Source organism: Danio aesculapii, chromosome 18 (assembly GCF_903798145.1).
Source record: "Danio aesculapii chromosome 18, fDanAes4.1, whole genome shotgun sequence".
Classification (NCBI taxonomy): Eukaryota; Metazoa; Chordata; class Actinopteri; order Cypriniformes; family Danionidae; genus Danio; species Danio aesculapii.
Window position 1 is genome coordinate 43,733,346 of NC_079452.1, and position 21,605 is coordinate 43,754,950.

Here is a 21,605-nt window from a genome sequence, read left to right on the forward strand (position 1 = left end):
TGAGCGTCGATTTCCAAAGTTTAAAAGATAGGAGGGTCTGAGTGTGCTACGTCAGCAAATCCCTCCCCCCGACATATCCACTGAATGTGACCTCAATTTGGCGCGAATGCTTTTCTTTCATCTGATTGATGGTATCGTTTGATCTTAAGTTTTGAGTTAATCAGAGAAATGTCAGCTTGTATTAGAGCACATTGAGATCCGCTATTGGTGGCACAGGAACACGATGCGTTAAGTGCATCATATAATATTTGATGAAATTTATCATTTTGTTTGTTTTCATGATGGTGTAAATTAGCCACATGGTTTTGTTTTGATGGCGGAGCTTCTCCAGTGGCAATCAGTTAACAATGATAATCACTTAAACAGCCCGTTAAGTCTTAATAATAATTTTTTACATCATCATCACCAATGTTAATGGGACTTTCCATTATGTATGTAGTTCTGGCAGATTTGTACATAAAACCCTCAATCGGAAAGCCCCCAAAAGTTTATAACGTATACAATAAATAAAGTTTTTTTAATTTATGACTTCACTCAAAACCGAAGGACTCACATCTCTACATTCTATTTGCATTGATATTAAATAAAAAATACATTACATTTTGGCTTTTTTTTATTATTATCATCATAGACCTTTTTAACAGCTTGCAAAAAATAGCATAATCAAATATATACAGAAAACTCTACTTTTAAAACAGCTATGTACATATCCACACAAAAATATATTTGATATATAGCGATCATGATGCCAGCATTAGAAAAAAAATATTTTTACAATACTCAGACTTACACACACTCACACACACAAATCCTTGAGACCTTTAGTTCATTGATGAATTTATACAACACGAGTTAATCGTCCATGCCGGGAGTTTCTCCTTGTTGTATTCTTGATGCTATTCTGATGGCTTCTTCTAGGGACGGATGATCACTTAGCTGAGGAGAAAGTTGGAGATAAATGTAATAATTCATTAACAGATTCATTATAACAAATGATTTCAAAATTGTCAATTATTCAGTTCTATTAACACAGAACCACTGAAATAACACACTTCCCTTTTGTTGGCAATGAAGGCTCATTAATCAGAACTGAATAGCGCATCAATATAACGATCAATACAAGATTAATTGGGCTAAACCAACTAAATCAATTAGTTCCCCATGAGTACAAACAAAAATGATGCAATCAATGATTATCCATTTGTTAAGTGGTGATGCATGACATCATTTGGGAAATATTTAAAAAAAGAAAAAAAAAATCAAGGGGGGAGGAGGGGGGTTTGGGCGGTAATAATTCTGACTTCAACTGTACAAGTATAGCGGTCGTGATTCTTGGAAGTATTACATCGCATTGTAAACGTTTATTATTACCATTTGTTGAGTCTCCCCATACAGTTTGATAGAGCAACTGGACCCGGAAGCTGCTTCGCTTGACATCACACTTAACAAGCGGATAATTATTATACAGTTATCTGCTACTAATTTCAGCTATTTATTACATGAGAGGAAATCATTTAAATAGTTCTGTATATGGATTACTAAAAATACCATCAGCTTAAAATTTGTGTTTGTGCAAGTTATAGCTGCTGTTTAAGATTTTGGTTTTACTCATTTTGCACTTATTTTCTATTAGGGATTCCCAGGGTGTGAGTAAACAGAATATTTTCATTTTTTTGTGAAATATCTATTGATCATAAAATATCCTGCCATTGGATTTGTTGAAATCACAGAAAACTGAACTGAATTTAACTTAAATTTTACAAATAAAAAGAAATAACACAAACCATTAAAGATCATTTTAAAGAACAGTTTTTTGTAAAAAAAAAACCCCAATGAGAACATTTACTCGAACACCAATAATCAGATTTTAATACGGTTAAGACAATACTCTGATTAAGAGTCTACCATGTAAACAGCAATTTTTGATGACCTTAATCCGACTAAAGTCATAATCGAACTAAACAGAAATGGAATTAAGACATTTTAGTCGCATTACTGAAGTGCAGTACAGACATGTAAACACCGCAATCAAACCATTATCATCATGTAGGTGTTTTCACCGCATTTTGCGACAGGATAGTCCATCCGCAACTACCAAGTCAGTAAAGACCACAGACACACACACACACCGCGAAATTGAGTTTTTTTTTCTCCCATACAGCGTGCAATATCAAATTCAATTAAAACAACACTTCCACCAGTCCTTATTTTGTCCTCGCTTCCAATACCTCAGTTTGTCAAAGGGGAATGAATGAAATGTTTCTGAATGAAAGTGAAACTACCTAACTGCAGCTAAAGTCAGACATAAAAATGAAACACCCGAAATTACATGAAACTCCAGAGGAAATGTGGATAGTGTGGTGACGCAATGATGTTAATTGATTAAGTGCTATAACACACAAAACAGGTTCATGAAAGGAACACTCAAAAAGTAACTCACATAAACACCTTAAATATATTATTGTCTCATTCAGATTAAGGCGAATAATTAGATTACTGATGTCCATGTAAACGCAGTCAGTGTAGCTTTGAATTAAAGATTTTAAGAAATAAAAGTAGTGAAGTATGAAATATATTTGCTCTGGCTTAGCTTAAAATCATTTTACTGAGATGCATAGCGCATTTTGTTTTAAACTCTCCATAGGCTAGACCTTCAGAACAGTCCAGAGTACTGTTTAGTTGACATCTTTAACACATCCTGAAGTCACACACCTAATGGAAAGAACCTCAAACAAGAATAATTACAATGCCCCCACCCTAAAAGGGGCTTAAAGGTTTACAGCATTAACTGCGGGCTGTATAATTTATTCACAGGTAAACCATAAACTAAGTAAACATATGATTTAAGATTTCCAGCCGCTCCTAACTGTGTGTGTGTGTTAATGTGATTCTGTCTTTGAGAGTACGATTCCATTACGCATGTGTATGTCTGTGTGTAAATATATATATTTATTCTATACCTGCACAGCAATGTGTGTGCCATTAGAGGTAGCCAGCAGTGTGACCGGGTGTGGGCTTGTGGAAACTTCATGCTGTTCCTGATCCTGGATCAGCTCCCCCTCTTCTGTCTGGTAAGCTGCCAGATCTGGCGTTACGATGGCCACCTGAAATGCAAATAAAGTGTGTGTATTCAGCAAATGTAATGGATTCTGCAGGTAGAAAAACAGCTAGTTAAAGTAAAACCCCTTACCTGTCCCTCAGTGCCGTCTGCAGACACCATAGTAACTGAATGTGCTCCACCTGAGGAAAGCATTGCTTCATGGGCTGGGATTGTTATGGTGGTTCCCTCCTGTGTTACCATTGTAATTGTGCCTCCCATAGCCTGCATATCTGCTTGAGACAGAACCTGAGAGAAAAAAAACAACCAAATTCAGAAAGTCTGAATTATTAAAACCCCTGAATTATTATCCCCCCTGTTTATTTTTCCCCCATTTTCTGTTTAACAGAGAGATTTCTTTTCAACACATTTCTAAACATAATAGTTAATAACTGATTTATTTTAAATATTTTATTTATTTTATTTTATTTATTTAAATATTATTTTACTAGATATTTTCAAGACACTTCTATACAGCCTAAAGTGACATTTAAAGGCTAATTAGTTTAATTAGGCAAGTTATTGTATAACGATGGTTTGTTCTGTAGACTATCGAAAAAATATATAGCTTAAAGGGGCTAAAATTTTCACCTTAAAATGGTTTTAAAAAATTAAAAACTGCTTTTATTCCAGCTGAAATAAAACAAATAAGGCTTTCCCCAGAAGAAAAAATATTATTAAACATACTGTGAAAATTCCTTGCTCTGTTAAACATCATTTGGGGAAAAAAAAATAAAAATTCAAAGGGGGCTAATTATTTTGACTTTAACTCCGATTTCTCTCCCTCTCCCTCCCTCCCTAAATGTTATGTTATGTTATGTTATGTTATTTATATATATATATATATATATATATATATATATATATATATATATATATATATATATATATATATATATATATATATATATATATATATAAATAAATATATGATAAACTTTACCTTTGAAAACTGGACTGAAGCGGTTTCAGTTTACTAGAACTTCAATATTAAGCTGCTTTTACAATCTACATTGGAAAAGCACTATATAAATAAACATGATTAGAATTAATCATGATTTGTGTATAAATAAATCATGATTCGAATTATATGATATGTATCAAGCAAGCAAACCATGCACAAAGTGCACACTTTTGCATTTGTGGTAAAAGAGACACAGGCGAGTCATTTATTTAACACATTTGTCACACACTAATAGTTTCAGTTTTACTTTAAATAAATGTGTTTAGGCTTGATGTTTATAGAAAGTTACAGTATGATAACAGGCTACAACAGTTAATAGTAAATTACACCAGAATTTGAGTTTGCTTTATACTTTCATTAATTTTTCACTTTTTTAGGGCTACATGTAGTCTATTGGATATTATTTTGATAAATGTTACATACACCAGTGTTACTAAATAATCAGGTGCAACACATCTTCAACTCAAGTGTTTGTTTACACGACAACAATGTACTAAACTTGACATTTATTTTCAGTATTTTTAAAAAGTTGAGAAAACAATGATCCTTATTAACATGGTGAAATTGATGTAAATACTGCATTACTCATGCTCAAATATAGACTGTACATGTAAAATGCATGCACATGATGACAATGACTACATTTACATGGACATCAGTAATTGAATTATTTGCCTTAATCTGAATAAGACAATAATATGATTAAGGGGTTTATGATTTGCTTTTAGAATGTTCCTTTCATGATCCCGTTTTACATGTTATAGCACATAATTTGATTGTCATTGCGTCACCACATTTCCTGTGGAGTTTTAGTATTTTCAGGTTTTTCATTTTTAATTTGTCGACTTTAACTGCACTTTTACTTTCATTTCATGCATGCCCCCTGTGACAAACGAGATATTGGATGCAAGTATGAACTGCTGGAAGAGCGTTGTTTTAATGGAATTTGATTCACGCATGGAAAAAAAACCTTTGCATTTCACCATGCAGGTATCTGTGGTCCTTCACTGACTTGGTAGGTGCAGAGAATAGTGTCAAACAGCCATGTGCATAAAGAATATCCTGTCGCAAAATGCGGTGAAAATCCTACACGACGGTAATAGTTTGATTGCAGTGTTTACGTGTCTGTACTGCACTTCAATAATACGAGTAAAATCAGCATACTACACATGTCTTAATTTTATTTCTGTTTAGTTCGATTATGACAAAAAGTCTTTGTGGTCTAAATGGTCAGCCTAAATAAATACAAAGAAGATTTCTCTTAGTTGTCATCACTAACCTGTTGTGTGCCATCCTGGGATATGAGAGCCACATGATGTTGTCCCATGATCTCAGATCCTGACACTTGCTCAGATCCAGAGTCATCATCCACCACAGTTGGAGTATACATTAACCCAGGGTCATCAATGGCCTCTGAGAAAGATGCGATATTAAAACAACTTTGTTAGTTAACCAGTATCATTTGATCATTGTTTTTTGCTTGGAGACTTAAATAAGCAGACCTGCAGGAGGCTCAAAATAACCTTCTTGTTCCTCTTCTATAGGCTCGGTGTCATTGTGTGCCGTGCGTTTATGCATGGCTAAGGTTGAAATCTGTTTATACGTCTTTCCACAGTGATTACAGTTGTAGGGTTTGCAGGGCGTATGAACCACATGGTGCTTGTACAGACTGGAGTACTCTGTGAAACGTTTGTCACATCCAGGAACAGTGCAGACATATGGCTTCTCACCTAAAGGCGATGAGATTAAGACACTTTTTTTCAGTTTATAGTCTGAAATTATAGTTTTTGTGAACTCAAAGCTTCTGGTTTCAATTGAAGAAATCAAACTAAGTACCTGTGTGGATCCTCATGTGGTTTTTGTAATTGGTGGCACTTGCAAAGGCCCTTCCGCAGTTGGGTTCGGCACAGTAATACGGCCTTTCGCCTGTGTGAGTTCGGATGTGGACTTTACGAATGTTGGACGTGGTGAAAGATCTTCCACAGCCTTCAAATGGACATTTAAAGGGTTTTTCACCTACAAATTGAACATTAAGCAACATAAACAACAAATATGATAATAACAGACTCTATGTTTTTAATTCAAAATGAAGTATATAAAACCTTTCACCCAAAATTGAAAGTTTACTCACACTTAAGTGGTTTCACAAACCTCTATGAGTATTTTTTCTTCTGTTAAACACAATAAAAGATATTTTGAAGAAAACTCAACACTGGATATCCACTGACTTTTACAATAAGAAAACCTCTTTTTGCAAAATATCATCTTCTGTGTTTAACAGGAGAATAAAACAGGTTTGGAACATGTGAAGGGAGATTGTAAATGTAAATAATGACAGAAAATGTTCTATTTTGGGTGAACTATTCCTTTAAATGCAGGCCTGGAAAGTTTACCTGTATGTGTTCTTGTGTGTTTTTGTAAATCTCCAGAAGTTTTGAAAGACTTGAGGCAGTTGAGCTCTTGACAGCGATAGGGTTTCTCTCCAGTGTGTGTTCGGACATGACTCTTGAGACCATATCCTGAGAACAGCAGACAGTACGTAAAAATATACATACTAAAGAAAAGAAATACTTAATTTTTGGTAAAACATTTACCTGTTGCAAACTTTTTGCCACAACCCAAATGATCACAAATGTAGGGCTTATCTCCAGTATGTGATCTTTCATGAACCTAAAATATAGAAGTCAAGATGTGGGTAAATTACTGCACAGCCAAAGTACACATTTAAATACTAAGGCCTCAGTGGAACATATCAATATGAATATTTGACCTTCAGATGGTGAGCTGTAGTATAAAGTTTTCCACATCCTTCATGCTCACATCGGAAAGCCTTTTCTCCAACATGCTGGATTCTAGGTGAACGACAGTCTTGACCCTGCAGTACAATCTGAGGACACAAAAGTGAGTCACTGAAATTAATAAGTGACTTATTTAGTAAATGCAGAAACAATAGGAGTGTAGACACCACCTGCATATGGACACCATCAGAGTCCCCTCGACCAATTAATCCTGTACCACACTCTGTGGCTTCCATCTGCAAAACACATACATTTGTGATTACATTAATATAAACAGAAAATTCTTTCTCTACATTAACATCTAAGTTAATCTACTTTGACACAATCTACATTATAAAAATAGCTATAGTAATAAAGTTGAATTGACTTAACTGTGATATAAAATGGTTCAAAGTGCTACTTAAATGCAAAATAAAAATTCTCTCATTTTCGGTCTCTCAAGTCTTTTCAAACCTTTTTTGTTTACCAATCAATGTTTATATATTATAGGTGGACATAAATAAATTTTTTAATCTAGATTAATCTCACTGTAATCTTGGAATTAATCTAGATTACAATGGCTCATTTAAATTCTCCTGAAGGCATTCAGAATGTGTGTGCTCCCCAAATAATAAGTCTTTGAGAACGGGTTTCTCAAGCCAGGTGGCGCATTAGACCAGGGGTTCATCTGCTGTTTCCAAAATGCATCACAAACTGTTTGAGAAACTGTTCTACTATGATAATTGGTGATGAAAGTAAATTATGTTCAATAAGATGTAATTGTGTTTACTAACTGTTTATTCAGTTAAACATGAATTTTTAACTGTAGGCCTACATAAGCTCGAAACAGCGATTTTTGATTATCTTAATTCGACTTAAGTCATAACTGAACTAAACAGAAATGGAATTAAGATATGGAGTATGCATATATTAGTGGCATTATTGAAGTAAACACCGCGATCAAACTATTACATCATGTAGGACTTTTCGCCATATTTTCTGACAAGATCCACAAACGCGGCTGTCGTTAGTACTGCACACACACACACACATCGTAAAATGCGAATGTTTTTTTTTTTTTTTGGCGAGCGTTATTAAATTCCATAACACTCTCACCAGTCCTTACTCCTTATTTGCGTCTAATACCCCAGTTTGTCACAGGGGCATGAATGAAATGTTCATGAGTTGAAGTTAAACTGCCGAACTGCAGTTAAAGACACCCAAAATTACAGGAAACTCTTACATGAAAGCACTTCACGTAAACACATTAATTATATTATTGTCGATTAAGGCAAATAACTAGACTACAGATGTCCATGTAAGCGCAGTCAGTATGTCTTCAAAGTAGGTGAAAGATCCAGAAGGGCAGCCTGCTGATTTGATTCAGAAGGGCACTTTTTTTGACAGACGGCTCACTGGTCAGGTATACAGTACATCCGCGCTAAAATATCAAGGTGAAAGTCATCATAGCTTGCGTAGAATAGACCCATCTCCCAACCCAACTTTGAGAATAGATTAACGATGATATTTTTTTAATCGCGCAGTAAGAGTCTCGTGTTAACCCCGATAATGGCCCACCACTATTATATATGCATTATTGTCTAAATTAAGTCTGGTTATCTTATTAAGCAATGATGTGTCATCAGAAGACTTATATTAAACATTTTAATCCTTATTAAATGTACTTTTTCTCGTCTTTCAGAATGCTTTGAAACCTGTGACAAAAATCTTTTCAAATATAGTCATAATCATAGTACAACATTTACTGATGCAGTATTAAAATCAAAATTCATGTTCGTTAACATTAGCTAATGTAAACAATCTGAATAATCTAAACAGCAGCAGGCCACTGATCTTTACCTTAGTAGAGTATTGCTCCAGTACACTGATTGTCTCGGCATCAATCGTGCCCTCTGTTTGTAAGTCTGCTACAGTACCATCAGCCTGGATGGCCAAGATGGTGTTGGACTGAGGCATATGCTGAATATATGCAGTGGTCCCATCCTCCAACTGAACAGCCTGCAAACTGCCCTGATCATATGTTTCTGGAAAGATAGTTTAATGAATAACACATTTAATGAAAAAAAAAGAAAGAAACAAGAGTCACATTTTAAAATTCAATTCAGATATACTGTAAAACAGATTATAATTGGCTTTATAAAAAATAAACCTGTGCAAACATTATATACACATGTATTTTACTTGAATTATTCAGAACAAAAAAAAACAAATAAATAAATAAGACATTATAATAAAAATCAACAGAAATTATAGTGACATTTTCAATAAACAAGCTAAAACAAAATGAAAGTATTTCAAATCATTCCACAACAAATTTAGTAACTGAAACTTGCGATGTGCAATAATATAATATAATATTATACTTAATATTATAATATTTAAATATTCTTCACTATAATATTTGTGTGCCTTTATCGCTTTAAATCCATTTTGCTCGACCCTAATATAAATACAGCAGTCACTTTGACTGTAAAAACATAACATAGAGAATACTGAAAATTAAAAAGTAAGAATATAGCATCCTTAACATGCACAACACAGAGTAATAAACAGCTGTAACAGACCTTTGGGTGCATGAATGTAAGCAGTTGTTCCATCCTCCAGTTGCACCGCTTGCCCATCTTCTAGTCTCAAACCTTCTCCACCTATGAAAAAGCGTCATGTATAAAAGCAAATCGGTTTGATCTGGTAATATGCACCATGTATACAGGTAATATGCATGTAAACAATTATCTAGAACACACTGAATAAAATACCTGCTTTAGACATTGGGAGGTGTTGGACATAAGCAGCAGATCCATCCTCCAGCTGAATCACTTGTCCTTCCATTATTTTGTTTTCTGTGAGAGAAACTGTTTTTATGTTGTAAGATTTGAACAGCAAGTGTGCAAAATAAAGGTTGCAGTCTTTGAAATTTTACATTATTTAAAGCAACCTATATTACATACAGAATGAATAAATAAATAAAAAATTCAAAGTGCTGAAAAAAAAAAGAGTGTGTACCTTTGGGGCTATGTTGAATGTATGCTGTGGATCCATCCACCAGAGTCACTGCCTGCAGGCTCACGGTGTCCATTCCATCAATATTGTCATCTGTATGTTAACAGTTGGCTGTTATGGGTCTGTGCTGGAATATGCATTAAGTACAATACTGTTGCAGATATTTTATGCATATCCATCTCACCTGCAACTGTTACTGCCTCTGTCAGGCACAGGGTGACCTGCTGCGGGTCCCCGTCCACACTCTGAAACTCCATGCCCTGGGTGTCCCGATTCACCTGGGCTAACAGCATGATCTGCCTGTACAAACCAGCCAACGGCTATCATTGATTTGGTGTTCAATTACAGAAATAACACAGACCTGAGCAGCTTTACTGTTATGGTTTGTTTTTAAAGTTATGATCATTTTACACTAGTTATTTATTATATTTTAGCAATATTTGTTTTTTAAACTGCTAAAACAAATCATCATGGTTTTGAGCTGGTGCACTCCTCCTGTAGGATCTTATATTTCTGCAATTTATTTAATTGTCATAGTGAATGTTAACCTTTCAGTAACACACTGCATATTTATTTGCACCCTACATAATTAGTTAATATTTTAAATATTATTAATTTTAAATATGCAGAACTTAAAACTGATTAGCATGTTGTTTGATTGTCATGTCAGCATATGGTTATTTTCATGGCAAGATCAAATGACATATGGTAGTGATGAAAAGTAGTTTTTTTAAACATGCAACAAACTAACGTCTTTATAACAAATATTATACATTATTACTATATTTGACACTTTTTAAACATTGGGAGGCTAACTAAATAGAAAGCTGCAAAAACTAATATCCATTTATGATGCAATCAACATATAAATGCTTTAGACACACTATTAACTAATGTAGTATTAGCTGTAGATCTACATTTCATATTTCATAACTATTCACTTTCAAATGTTGCCAATTTCGATTTCCGTTCTACTAGTAACTACTCATTAAAGACTATTAATGGGGGGGGGGGGGGATTTATACATTCCAATGCACTAGCACATCTGCTAGCTTTAGAGCATAGAGCAACTCTGACCATCATAAGAGGCTTCCAGAAAGTTAAAGATTTATTAAAACAAACCAATGAAATTTTTAAAAGACAATACACCGTGTGCTCTCTATATGTATTTTAGTATACATTTATTTATATTGGAGCATTTGCTTTAATATATTAATTACATAAAAAGGCAATAGGTAATTTTGGGATTAAATATTAAAACTGCTTGTCTCGGAAAACATTGCATTCTGCAAAGTGGTACGATAATAGAAAAGTAGCGATTTGGCAAGCGCACCAAATACACATTAACTACCGCATTAGAGCGGGCATTTCTGATGTCCATTTTAGCCAAATAGCGGAAATATATTTAAAGAATAAAACTTGGGAATATAAAAATAATTGGACAATTACAAAAATTAAAACGCAAAAAGCAGCTGATATAAAGTTGTTTGTTAGTTCTTAGTTGACAGGACATCGGTCATGCTAACCCATCCTCACATGTTAGCAAATATGCTACAATAATGCTTGCGTTTTACTCTTGACGTTTCCTCGCGTTTATATAATATACTCGCCGTTGAGATTCATATACTTATGCAACCACACAAACTTAAACAAACTGTTTCTGTCCTTATTAAAGGTGTTTAAAACAAGGGAACTACCATTAGCCCGCAGTGAGTTCGCTGCGACAGTAACTTGACAATGACAATCGGATCGTTACAATTGTTGCAACCGATTACAACCCTGCGTCCAACTGCCTTTAATAAATAAAACACCGCTTCCGATGCATTTTTCACGAGTTTATTTCGTTCCGCATTCCACATCGACTTCCACTGCACTCCCATCGCCGCGCTCTCCGGCTAAGCGGCGTCTGAGGAAATAAGGCACACTGGGTAAAAACACATTTATATACTAACCTCCGAAAATTTTCCAACAATCCCTTCGTTCGACCACCATGCACCAGGGCAGGAAACGCTATGCAGAAAATACAACCCCAGAATATGAATAACAAAAGAGTCCCTTCAACGGATTCTTAATACGCGACTGTGATTGGTTGAGGCAGGATGCTGACGCTTTCCCATTGGCTAAACTCCCTCCGGCGTGAATTCGTGTTGCCAGAAATTCACGTTCCGGGGCACCTTGGGGACGCCATTCGGGTCTGTTGGGTGTATTGTTCAAGCGTGAATAAGCAAATCTCGCACATAAGCGTCTGGACATGATATATCAATTTGGCGGATAGATCCCGCGGGTTTTGTGTATATTTATTTGAACGCTATAACGCGACCGGTGGTTATGTTGTTGTTATAACCGCAGATTTTTGCAGCGTGTCACCGAAGGCACGGTCGCCATTTTGAATCGCATTATGTCATGGCTGGAGTGAGGATGCCTGGGCAATGCAGTGCAGTAGAACAGCTTCACCATACGTTGATGGAGTAAACTTCTAGTCTGAAGAATTTATGCCATAAACTCTTGTAACCTGCCTTTTTAATGTATGTCGTATAAGTTTTCAAACAAAACAATGCACATGTTCATTTTAAAGCTTTCAAGTACGTTGTTTACATTTTCAGATTAAAAAAATCACATATACTAGCTGTATTTTGGACAACAACTTTTGAAACGATTTAAAAGGATAGCTCTCAAATAATATTATTATCTTACTATTTATTCACCCTCCAAGTGGTTCCAAACCTTTATGAGAACACAAAAGTGGAAATTTAGAAAATTGTTTTAAATCTGTAACCATTCACTGCCATAGCAAAAACAAATACTATGGAAGTCAATAGATACTGTTTACAACATTTTTCTAAATATCTTTTTGTGCTCACAGAAGAAAGGAACTTAAGGTTTGTGACAAGGGTGAGGAACTACCCCTTTAATAGACTGCTCGAAAATCTCTGGCTGTACTGGATTTGATAGGTGTTTGAGTAAATTGTCAAATTTGTTTTGGTTTTAATTATTTTATTGTAAAAACAAAATTTAGTTGATTACAGAATTTATTTTATTTGTTGCGACTGAAATCAAAATAGGCCATTGCTTTTTTACTGCTTCTGAAGTTAAAATGTTGGTATGGTGTTGTCTACAAATGAATATAAACAGACTCTCATTTTGACCAATTGTCATTTTACGCTGTAAATGACAAAAATGTTATTTTGAATTGGGAATAAATGACATCTGCAAAAAAACAAACATGTTTTCTTCAAGCGCATTACTATAAATCGTAAATACAGAGATCCTGAGACTTTACGTAATCTAATTTTTATTTTATTTTTTACCTCAGCCGTGTGCATTATATTTGAAAGTTTTTAGAATAACCGATATGGCTTTATTAGTTGTAATTAAAATCTTTTAATACAACTAATTAGATTACACATCTCAAAGACCAACATGGTAAGATTGAGACTTCAAAAAATAATGGGCAGTTCAGTCAATGTTAATATGAATTAATAACATTCAAATAGTTCAGAAATGTTCTCTGTGCTTTTTTTTTTTTTTTTTTTACTTTTGCGACATTCTTTAATCTGCCAAAGTTGGGTGTTTTTTCCAAAACATCATCTATTTTTCACCAGCTTTTCTCACCTCAGTGTTCTTTTCACATTTCAGCTTCTGTGGAAGAGGAGATGGCCAGACATGTCTATTTTTGGACAGAGAGTGCACTCAGGTTGTGAAATCAGTTTCAGCTCACCCTTTGTGGTGCAGGATCTCACATGAGTTTCTGTCAAACCCGTCATGCAAATTTGTAACTTTCAGCCCTTTTCAAATGATAAAGCTACTCGAACCCAAACTAATCTTACTATCACCATGCATTATAAACAGACGCAAATGTCATTTCTAGAGGCCCAATAAAAGGAGGGCCTGTAGAGGTTTTTTTCTTTTATTAAATCACACATTAAAAACAAATGAATCACTTATTATTGATTATAATCCATAGAGGATGAAATTATGCATTTATGTATTTTCTTCTTTAGTACCCAAAATACTTATAAAGGGACAGTTACCACGAAAATTAAAAATCTGTCTTTATTTAATGGTTTCAGATGCAAAATCTGAAATTTTAAGTGTTATCTCAAATTTGACCCTAAAATTAGCTTTTTTTTGTTTGTTTGTTTTGTTTTTTTTAGTCTCCAATGTTTATGTTCAGTTATTTCACTTTTTAAAAAATGTAAAGAATATTCTTTGCCATAAAAGTGAAATTACAGAACCTACACAGAGCACTCTGAGAAAATGCTAATTAGAAGAAAATTTTAGAGACTTGGAGACTCTTCATTTATTCACACTCATGTCATTCCAATACATAAAGATGTGTTGAAATTTCTCCTAATTTGTTCTTTCATGTATCTAATTTTTCATTTTTGGATGAAGTATCCCTTTAAGAATCAAATAGCTTTGGTGATAATTGACTTCTATTTGTCAATGATCTCTAAAATGATTTGACTCTTAAAAGTCAATTCACCCAAAATTATTATTTTGCTAAGATATGAATATTCAGCCTCCAATGTTTATGTCGTGTGTGTCATCTTTACAATTTTGTGTTCAGCAGAGGAAAGGAATTCATGAAATAATTAGAACCACTTCAGTGTGAGTATATGAAGAGAACTTTAATTTGAGATAGTTCATCACCAAATTAAAATTTCCCCACCAAGTGGTTCTAAAGCAGCAGTGTCCAAACTCACAGAAAACACAAAATACGGAAACTGTAAATTAACAGATATTTTTTTACAGTGTATGATATTTTGGGGATTTATGCTTTTAGCATACTATTCTACATCCTGTAACTCTCCAAACCCCATACATATTAAAAACATGTTCCCAAGTGCACATCAGATACTCTCTGTCACCACTAGATGGATGTAATGATGGTTTCAGGCTGGTCAGTGGCTCACTATGGCAACCTCAGTACACAGTCGAGCCACAGATCCCGGTTTAGTGGATTATTTAAGAAAGAGCAAAAACTGTCAAAGCTTCAAAGTGTGTTCAATGAATCAGGATTAAGGTATGAATACATTTATTTACATGTAACAATTTTACAGACATTCTAAATAACTTGAAGAGCTGTTTGTGTTAATAGAAGTCAGTCAGATGTCAACTATAATTTAGCAGATTTACCTGTTTTGCAGATTATTTTGTCAGATCTACAATGACATCAAGTCCTCAGGAATCTAACAGCCGAAACTTCCTACCCTTGTTTATGGGTAAAGGCAGAAATATCAGCTTTGTTCTGGACTGCTCTGTGGGAATGAATGGCTTTTTGGGACCGCTGAAGAATTCAATAATCCAAACTTTAATTACTAAAGCTTCACTCAGAGACTCGCTCTTCAACATTATCAGCTTTTCATACAAGGTGAATATACAGTGACTCGCTTTCAACATACACATGCTGCAAAATGTAGCATATAAAAGGCAAAAATGACAAATTCCTAAAGCATACAGAGTTATCTGGCACTATTGTTTTAATATTGATGATGCTTTAAGTATAGTTTGTAACATGTAGTTTTAAAGTTCATTTATTCAGTAAAAATTAATAGCAGTTCACTCCAGTGCTGGGTAGATTATTTAGAAATTGTAGTAATATTGACTGCTTTTGACCTTTACTTCTTTAGCACACAGATTTGATCATTTTTTACCATGTAAAAATAAAGAAAAAAAATATTCAAATATTTCTTAACAACAACATAGTAAATTATTGTAGTAATATAAAAAACACTTGCACACTTAAAAATATTATATATGTTTATTATAAACATATTATAATTATATATACACTCACTTTATTAGGTACACCTGTCCAACTGCTTGTTAACGCAAATTTCTAATCAGCCAATCGCATGGCAGCAACTCAATGCATTTAGCCATGTAGACATGGTCAAGATGATCTGCTGCAGTTCAAACCGAGCATCAGAATGAGGAGGAAAAGTGATTTAAGTGACTCTGAACGTGCCATGGTTGTTGGTGCCAGTATTTCAGAAACTGCTTATCTACTGGGATTTTCACGCACAACCATCTCTAGGGTTTACAGAGAATGGTCCAAAAAAAAATTAAGATGGTAGAGTCAGAATTTGGCATCAACATCATGAAAGCATGAATCCATCCTGCTTAGTAAAGCCTAGATAAAGTCGAATATGCAGCCAGCCGGACATGCGATATGCACATTAATATAGCAGCATTTTTTATGACACTGTATAACAATAATTAATATTTTTACAGTACTGTGACGGTTGGGTTTAGGGTTGGGGTGGGAGTAGGTGTTGAAAAATAAAATTTATTGGGTAATTTAATAGATAACATAAATAATACTCAGTACAACTACTGTTTTTACGTTACTGTGACGGTTGGGTTTAGGGTTGGTGTGGGGGGTAGACGTTAATAAAAAACAATAAATGGGAAATTTTATAAATAATTAAAATAATTCTCTTTAACTTCTGGCCGCAAACATATCCAATCTAGCAACAACCATCCTGCCTTGTATCAACAGTTCAAGCTGGTGATGGTGGTGTAATGGTATGGGGGATGTTTTATTGGCACACTTTGGCCTCATTAGTACCAATTGAGCAGTGTCAATGTCACAGCCTTCCAGAGTATTGCTGACCAATTCCATCCCTTTATGACCCCAGTGTACCCATCTTCTGATGGCTACTTTCAGCAGGATAACGCACCATGTCATAAAGACTGGTTTCTTGAACATGACAATGAGTTCACTGTACTCAAATGGCCTCCACAGTCACCAGACATCAATCCAAAAGAGCACCTTTTGGACGTAATGGAATGGGAGATTAGCATAATAGATGTGCAGCCGACAAATCTGCCAATATGGACCAAAATCTGTTGGATTAAGGCAGTTCTGACGGCAAAAGGGGGTCCTAACCAGTACTAGTAAGGTGTACCAAATAAAGTGACCAGTGAGTGTATATTTGTGACCCTGAGAGATCTGTGAAAGTGTTTTTTAACTTAAACTTCAACAGTACAGTTAATATATTTGGTTAGAGGAGTTTGTGAATAAGCAGTAATAAATATAAAAATAACATCGGCCAGAAAACTTACAGGTTTATTTATGTGTCAATATGTATATAATCATAGCTAATCATAGAATCAATAAAACAGTAAATGTAATTGATTAGGTATTTTAAAATGTTATAATGATATTACACAATTTATTTGGGATTCTGATCATGATAATGTAGATTACATGTAATCAGTTAATATCCAGCACTGTATATTGGAGTGAAATAGCTTATAAAACAACAACAAAAAGTTTATAGGACTAAATTTCGTCTATCAGGAAATGACTAGATTGCTGAATCACTGTCATTTGCTTTTGGTCAATTTCTATATTACTGTTGTTACTTGCATCTGAATGGTTGTCCCATTTTCACGCCAGTAAAACCGTCATCAGAGAACAGAAGTTAAAGTGAAGGGGAAATAATATTGATGAGAGTACATACATTATTAAAAAAAACTATGAAGTGCACAGATAAATCCTTTATAATAAAAACTAACAAAACACTGTCCATATATAACTACTAGTATAATTATCAATCCACTTTTCACATTGCTTGTACTAGATGAACAGCCAATGCACATGGCTATAATGTAACAAAACTTTATATTTGACTAGGCAACACCATGGTCTTCTCACATGCTGCCCTGCACACCTGATGTAGTCTATGAAGCGTTAAGCTGGATCCATACATTACACACAAGTCCTGGCAGAGACCTCCTCACAGCACTGGCTTTAGCATTCTCTGACCCTGCCTGTCAGTCTGTTCATCTGGTGACCAGTAGTGTCCCAGACAACCCAACACAATGCTTGGCTTCACTATCCACCATGGTGGCGCGCCCTGTGCACACCTTTTACATATCTGACAAGACCTCCATTAACAGCGACACATCAGACTTCCTGCAGTGCCTCAGCTCCACCACGAGAGGGAGTTGTTATATCATGTCCATCAATTCATCTGGCGGCGTTGAGGGGGTGAGATGTTTTCTGCAATGTTTTTTTTCAGCTCTTTCTTCGGATATCAATTAACTTCTAATGCTATATAATGTTTCAGCTCAGTTTGTTGCATTCAGCTGATCACTTAATTCAGAAGACAATATATACAGAGGACCCACAGCGCTCAATGGACTTCAATCAGGTCCCATACTACAACTGCACAAGCGGTGTCTGTTCTGTCCCATACTGGTATGTTCTCTTAATGGTGATTTAAATGTGCCTTGGTAAAAGCTTTGGTTATAATTGTTGGGGATTTCAAATATCACCATTCTGTCCTAGAGCCTTGAATTTTTGAGGAAAGGTAGTAACAACCGTTTAAAACGCCACCAAGTCTCACTCAGATTGGACTGATGGTGGCGCTAGAGTGATTAAAAAGCTCCTAAACAACATGAAAGGGGTAATGCTAAATGTTATAAAACATTTTGTGTAACTTCCAGTAATTAGCATTTTTCAAATATCTAAAAAGTGCATCTGCCATTGACACGAACAGAGAAGCACAGTGAAAAGAGACAAACAAATGCCAAATGCATGACATTGACGGCTGCCACTCTCTTGAAGTTACACAAGTTCAAAATATAGAATCTTTTTTTCCTGCAAAAATACACGGATTCACGACAAGATAATTTTGTTCACACCCTTGGGACAAATGAGGCACTTTTTGTGGACTGATGGCTGGATTTGACAAAGAAAAAACACGATTTGTTCGATCAACAATTTTTGCATATTTAGATTTTTTGGTAACTTGTCCTATAGTTTTTTTTTTTGCCAAGGCAGAACCAATGTCAATATCAAATGTTGTCTATAAAGACACTTTTGCAATCCCAAAAGGACATTAAAATTTTCAAAGTAAGCAAGGCCACTTTTACCAAAATTTCTGTAACCTTGGAAGAATTTTGATCATTTCTCAGTACACAGGCTTAACCGATGTTCACGTGAAAAAAAATTGGCATCATAAAATAAATAAAAACATGATAACTGCTATAATAACTATGTAACATAGGGGCCCTATCATACACCCGGCGCAGTAAGGCGTGCATGATTTGTTGCTATTTTCAGACCAGCGCAACCCTGTTTTCACGTTTTGCACCACACTGTTTAAAAAGCAAATCCATTTGCACCACTTTGTGGACTCATGAGTGTGCTGGTCTAAAATAGAGGTGTGTTAAGGCACATTGTTGGGGTGTTGCTATTTTGAGGAACAGAAATAGACCGCGCCATTGACCATCTAAAAGCAGGTCTAAAGTCCAGCACAGAGCACGTTAGTTATGCGCACCTATGCTAGTCCAAACACCAACACATTGCTTAATACACACAGGATATACAGCAATTCACAAATATCTTTACATATAAAAAAAAAAAAAAAAAAATTAAAATGTGCCAGAAATTATTATTTTCTACATAAATATAAAAACCACTACCTCCATGCCTCATTTCGGGGGCTGTTTTCCATTTGTATAATGTTATTATTATTAGCAGTATTATTTATTATATGCATATTTATATTTGTTTTAATAAAAACAAGTTTAGATTTGTCCCCGTCGGGTTTTGGAGACATATGCATCACCATATGGGGCATAAGAATAGGACGTGTGTTTGGATATAACTCAGTTTTTTGACCACACTTCATTATTATTGTTCATTTATTTGTTTGCTGGAAATTAGAACTGTATTTAGAAAAATTCTGAAACAAATCTTTGCACATAACAAACGAAATTAAATATATAGGCTAATGGATGTCTTCAGTGGAATGTGTACAACACCGTTTCCTTATGCCGAGGCGCAGAGCATATTTTTCCATCCTTAAATGGCAAAAGTGGATTCGGACATGCCCTTAATGCTGTTGCACCATGCGCTTCAGACTATTGGCCTAGATCGTCAATATAGAGCTTTAGGTCCGGTCGACTTGAAAGCTTTTAAGTTATTTCACAGCCTAGGCCAAAGGTGTCCAAACTCGGGCAGGTGTATCTAGTAAGAGCTTGTGTATCTAGTAAGCTTGTGTATCTAGTAAGAGCTTGATTAGCTGGTTGAGGTGTGTTTGATTAGGGTTGGAGCTAAACTCACCAGGACATCAGCCCTCCACAACCGAGATTGGACACCCCCAGCCTAGGCTTTGGATAAGATGTGTAAGAAACTGGTACTACACACGGGAGCTGTTAGAGTACAAAATCCTGAGAAGTGTCTTGAAATAACAACAAAACAATACTTTTAAGTGAGGCTACTACATTATAAAGAAAATAGTTGACTCTGGTCTGTGGAACTATGAGAGAACAACACACACCAGACCGCTCTGTACTGTGGCTGCATTACCGCATTGTGCGTGTTATTTTTCAAATAATTCAACAGACTGGAGTCAGTTATTCCTTACATAGTGTAATATGATGTCTTTGCAGGTGTTCCCCTGTGAATCCCTTCAGCACAGTATCATGTGTCTCTGCAAGGGTAATGCAAGGTACTGAGCTTTTTCCTGGCAAACGTGTGCTGGCCAGGAGAGAGATGGATGGGTTTTACTACCTAGGGACAATCATACATCAGGTAGTGAAAAAGAAAAAAAATAGTAATCTTCAGTTATGGTTGATATAATTTTTGTAATGTATTGTTTGTAAGATGTCTCTTATGCTCAGCTGGGCTGTATCCGTTTGAGTAACAAATACAATTGAAAACAGTAGTTCAATGTGGGATTCATCATAGTGATATTAGTCAGAGTGAATTTAAATAATTGTATTCTACACTACCTGACAAAAGTCTCGTCATAGATCCCAATTTGTAAGAGCAACAAATAATAACTTGATTTCAAGTTGATCATTTGGAAAAGTGGCAGAAGGTAGATTTTTCTGATGAATCATCTGTTGAACTTCACCCCAATCATCACAAATACCGCTGAAGAGCTATTGGAACCAGCATGGACCCAAGATTCTCACAGAAATTAGTCAAGTTTGGTAAAGGAAAAATTATGGTTTGGGGTTTCATTAAGTATGGGGGCATGTGAGAGATCTGCAGAGTGGATGGCAACATCCTCAGCCTGAGGTATCAAGATCATTTGTGCTGCCCATTACATTACAAACCACAATTCTTCAGCAGGATAGCACTCCTTCTCATACTTCAGTCTCCATATCAAAGTTCCTGAAAGCAAAGAAGGTAAAAGTGCTCAAGGATTGGCCAACACAGTCACCAGACATAAACATTAATGAGTATGTCTGGTGTAAGATGAAGGAGGCATTGAAGATGAATCCAAGGAATCTTGATGAACTCTGGGAGTCCTGCAAGAACGCTTTCTTTGCCATTCCAGATGACTTTATTAAGTGATTTGAGTCATTGCAGAGATGTGTGGATGCAGTTGTCCAAGCTCATGGGAGTCATACACAACATTAATTCTTTTCCCACTGCACCATGACTGCATATACTGTACATTAATTCTGTTAAGTGACAAAACTTTTGTCTAAGCAAAGTCAGACCTTACTGTCCTGATTAAATTTATTTATTTTTTTAAATCAAGGCATGAACATATTTTATTTTGGGATAATCAGCGTAATCTAAAGACCTTTGCCTTTTATATAAGCTACTTCTGATACCAAATGATTGACTAGAAGTCAAGTTATTATTTGCTGTTCTTAAAACTTGCATAGGCCACAAGACTTTTGTTAAGTGATGTACTATATTTTAACACTTAATTTATGTGAGAACAACGACTTTTCAGCATCATCTCTCCAGTGTCACATAATCATT

General features: G+C 35.2%; 2 protein-coding genes across 5 annotated transcripts; one reads left to right on the top strand and one right to left on the bottom strand.

Moving 5' to 3' along the window:
• Window positions 1–611: 611 nt before the first annotated feature.
• znf143b (zinc finger protein 143b) lies at window positions 612–11,875 on the bottom strand. 4 transcript variants are annotated; one of them, XM_056478792.1, is made up of 16 exons: window positions 11,812–11,875; window positions 10,044–10,159; window positions 9,863–9,952; window positions 9,616–9,699; window positions 9,424–9,504; window positions 8,699–8,883; window positions 7,030–7,095; window positions 6,832–6,948; window positions 6,656–6,731; window positions 6,455–6,580; window positions 5,898–6,077; window positions 5,564–5,791; window positions 5,341–5,474; window positions 3,191–3,346; window positions 2,961–3,104; window positions 612–936 (listed from the first exon to the last, which is right to left on the bottom strand). In XM_056478792.1, the coding sequence occupies exons 2-16, from the start codon at window positions 10,150–10,152 to the stop codon at window positions 853–855; spliced, it is 1,860 nt and encodes a 619-aa protein (XP_056334767.1). In that variant the 5' UTR covers window positions 10,153–10,159; window positions 11,812–11,875; the 3' UTR covers window positions 612–852. The 4 variants fall into 4 exon arrangements, with proteins under 4 accessions (XP_056334767.1, XP_056334763.1, XP_056334766.1 ...); XM_056478788.1 differs by having other exon boundaries at window positions 9,616–9,711; XM_056478791.1 differs by having other exon boundaries at window positions 9,616–9,711; window positions 10,044–10,155; window positions 11,812–11,863.
• Window positions 11,876–15,029: 3,154 nt separating this feature from the next.
• On the top strand, window positions 15,030–20,539 carry LOC130245373 (von Willebrand factor A domain-containing protein 3A-like). Its single transcript, XM_056478038.1, has 5 exons — window positions 15,030–15,233; window positions 17,505–17,861; window positions 17,941–18,071; window positions 20,273–20,414; window positions 20,504–20,539. Exons 1-5 carry the CDS (start codon window positions 15,030–15,032, stop codon window positions 20,537–20,539), a joined length of 870 nt encoding a protein of 289 aa, XP_056334013.1.
• Window positions 20,540–21,605: the final 1,066 nt, after the last annotated feature.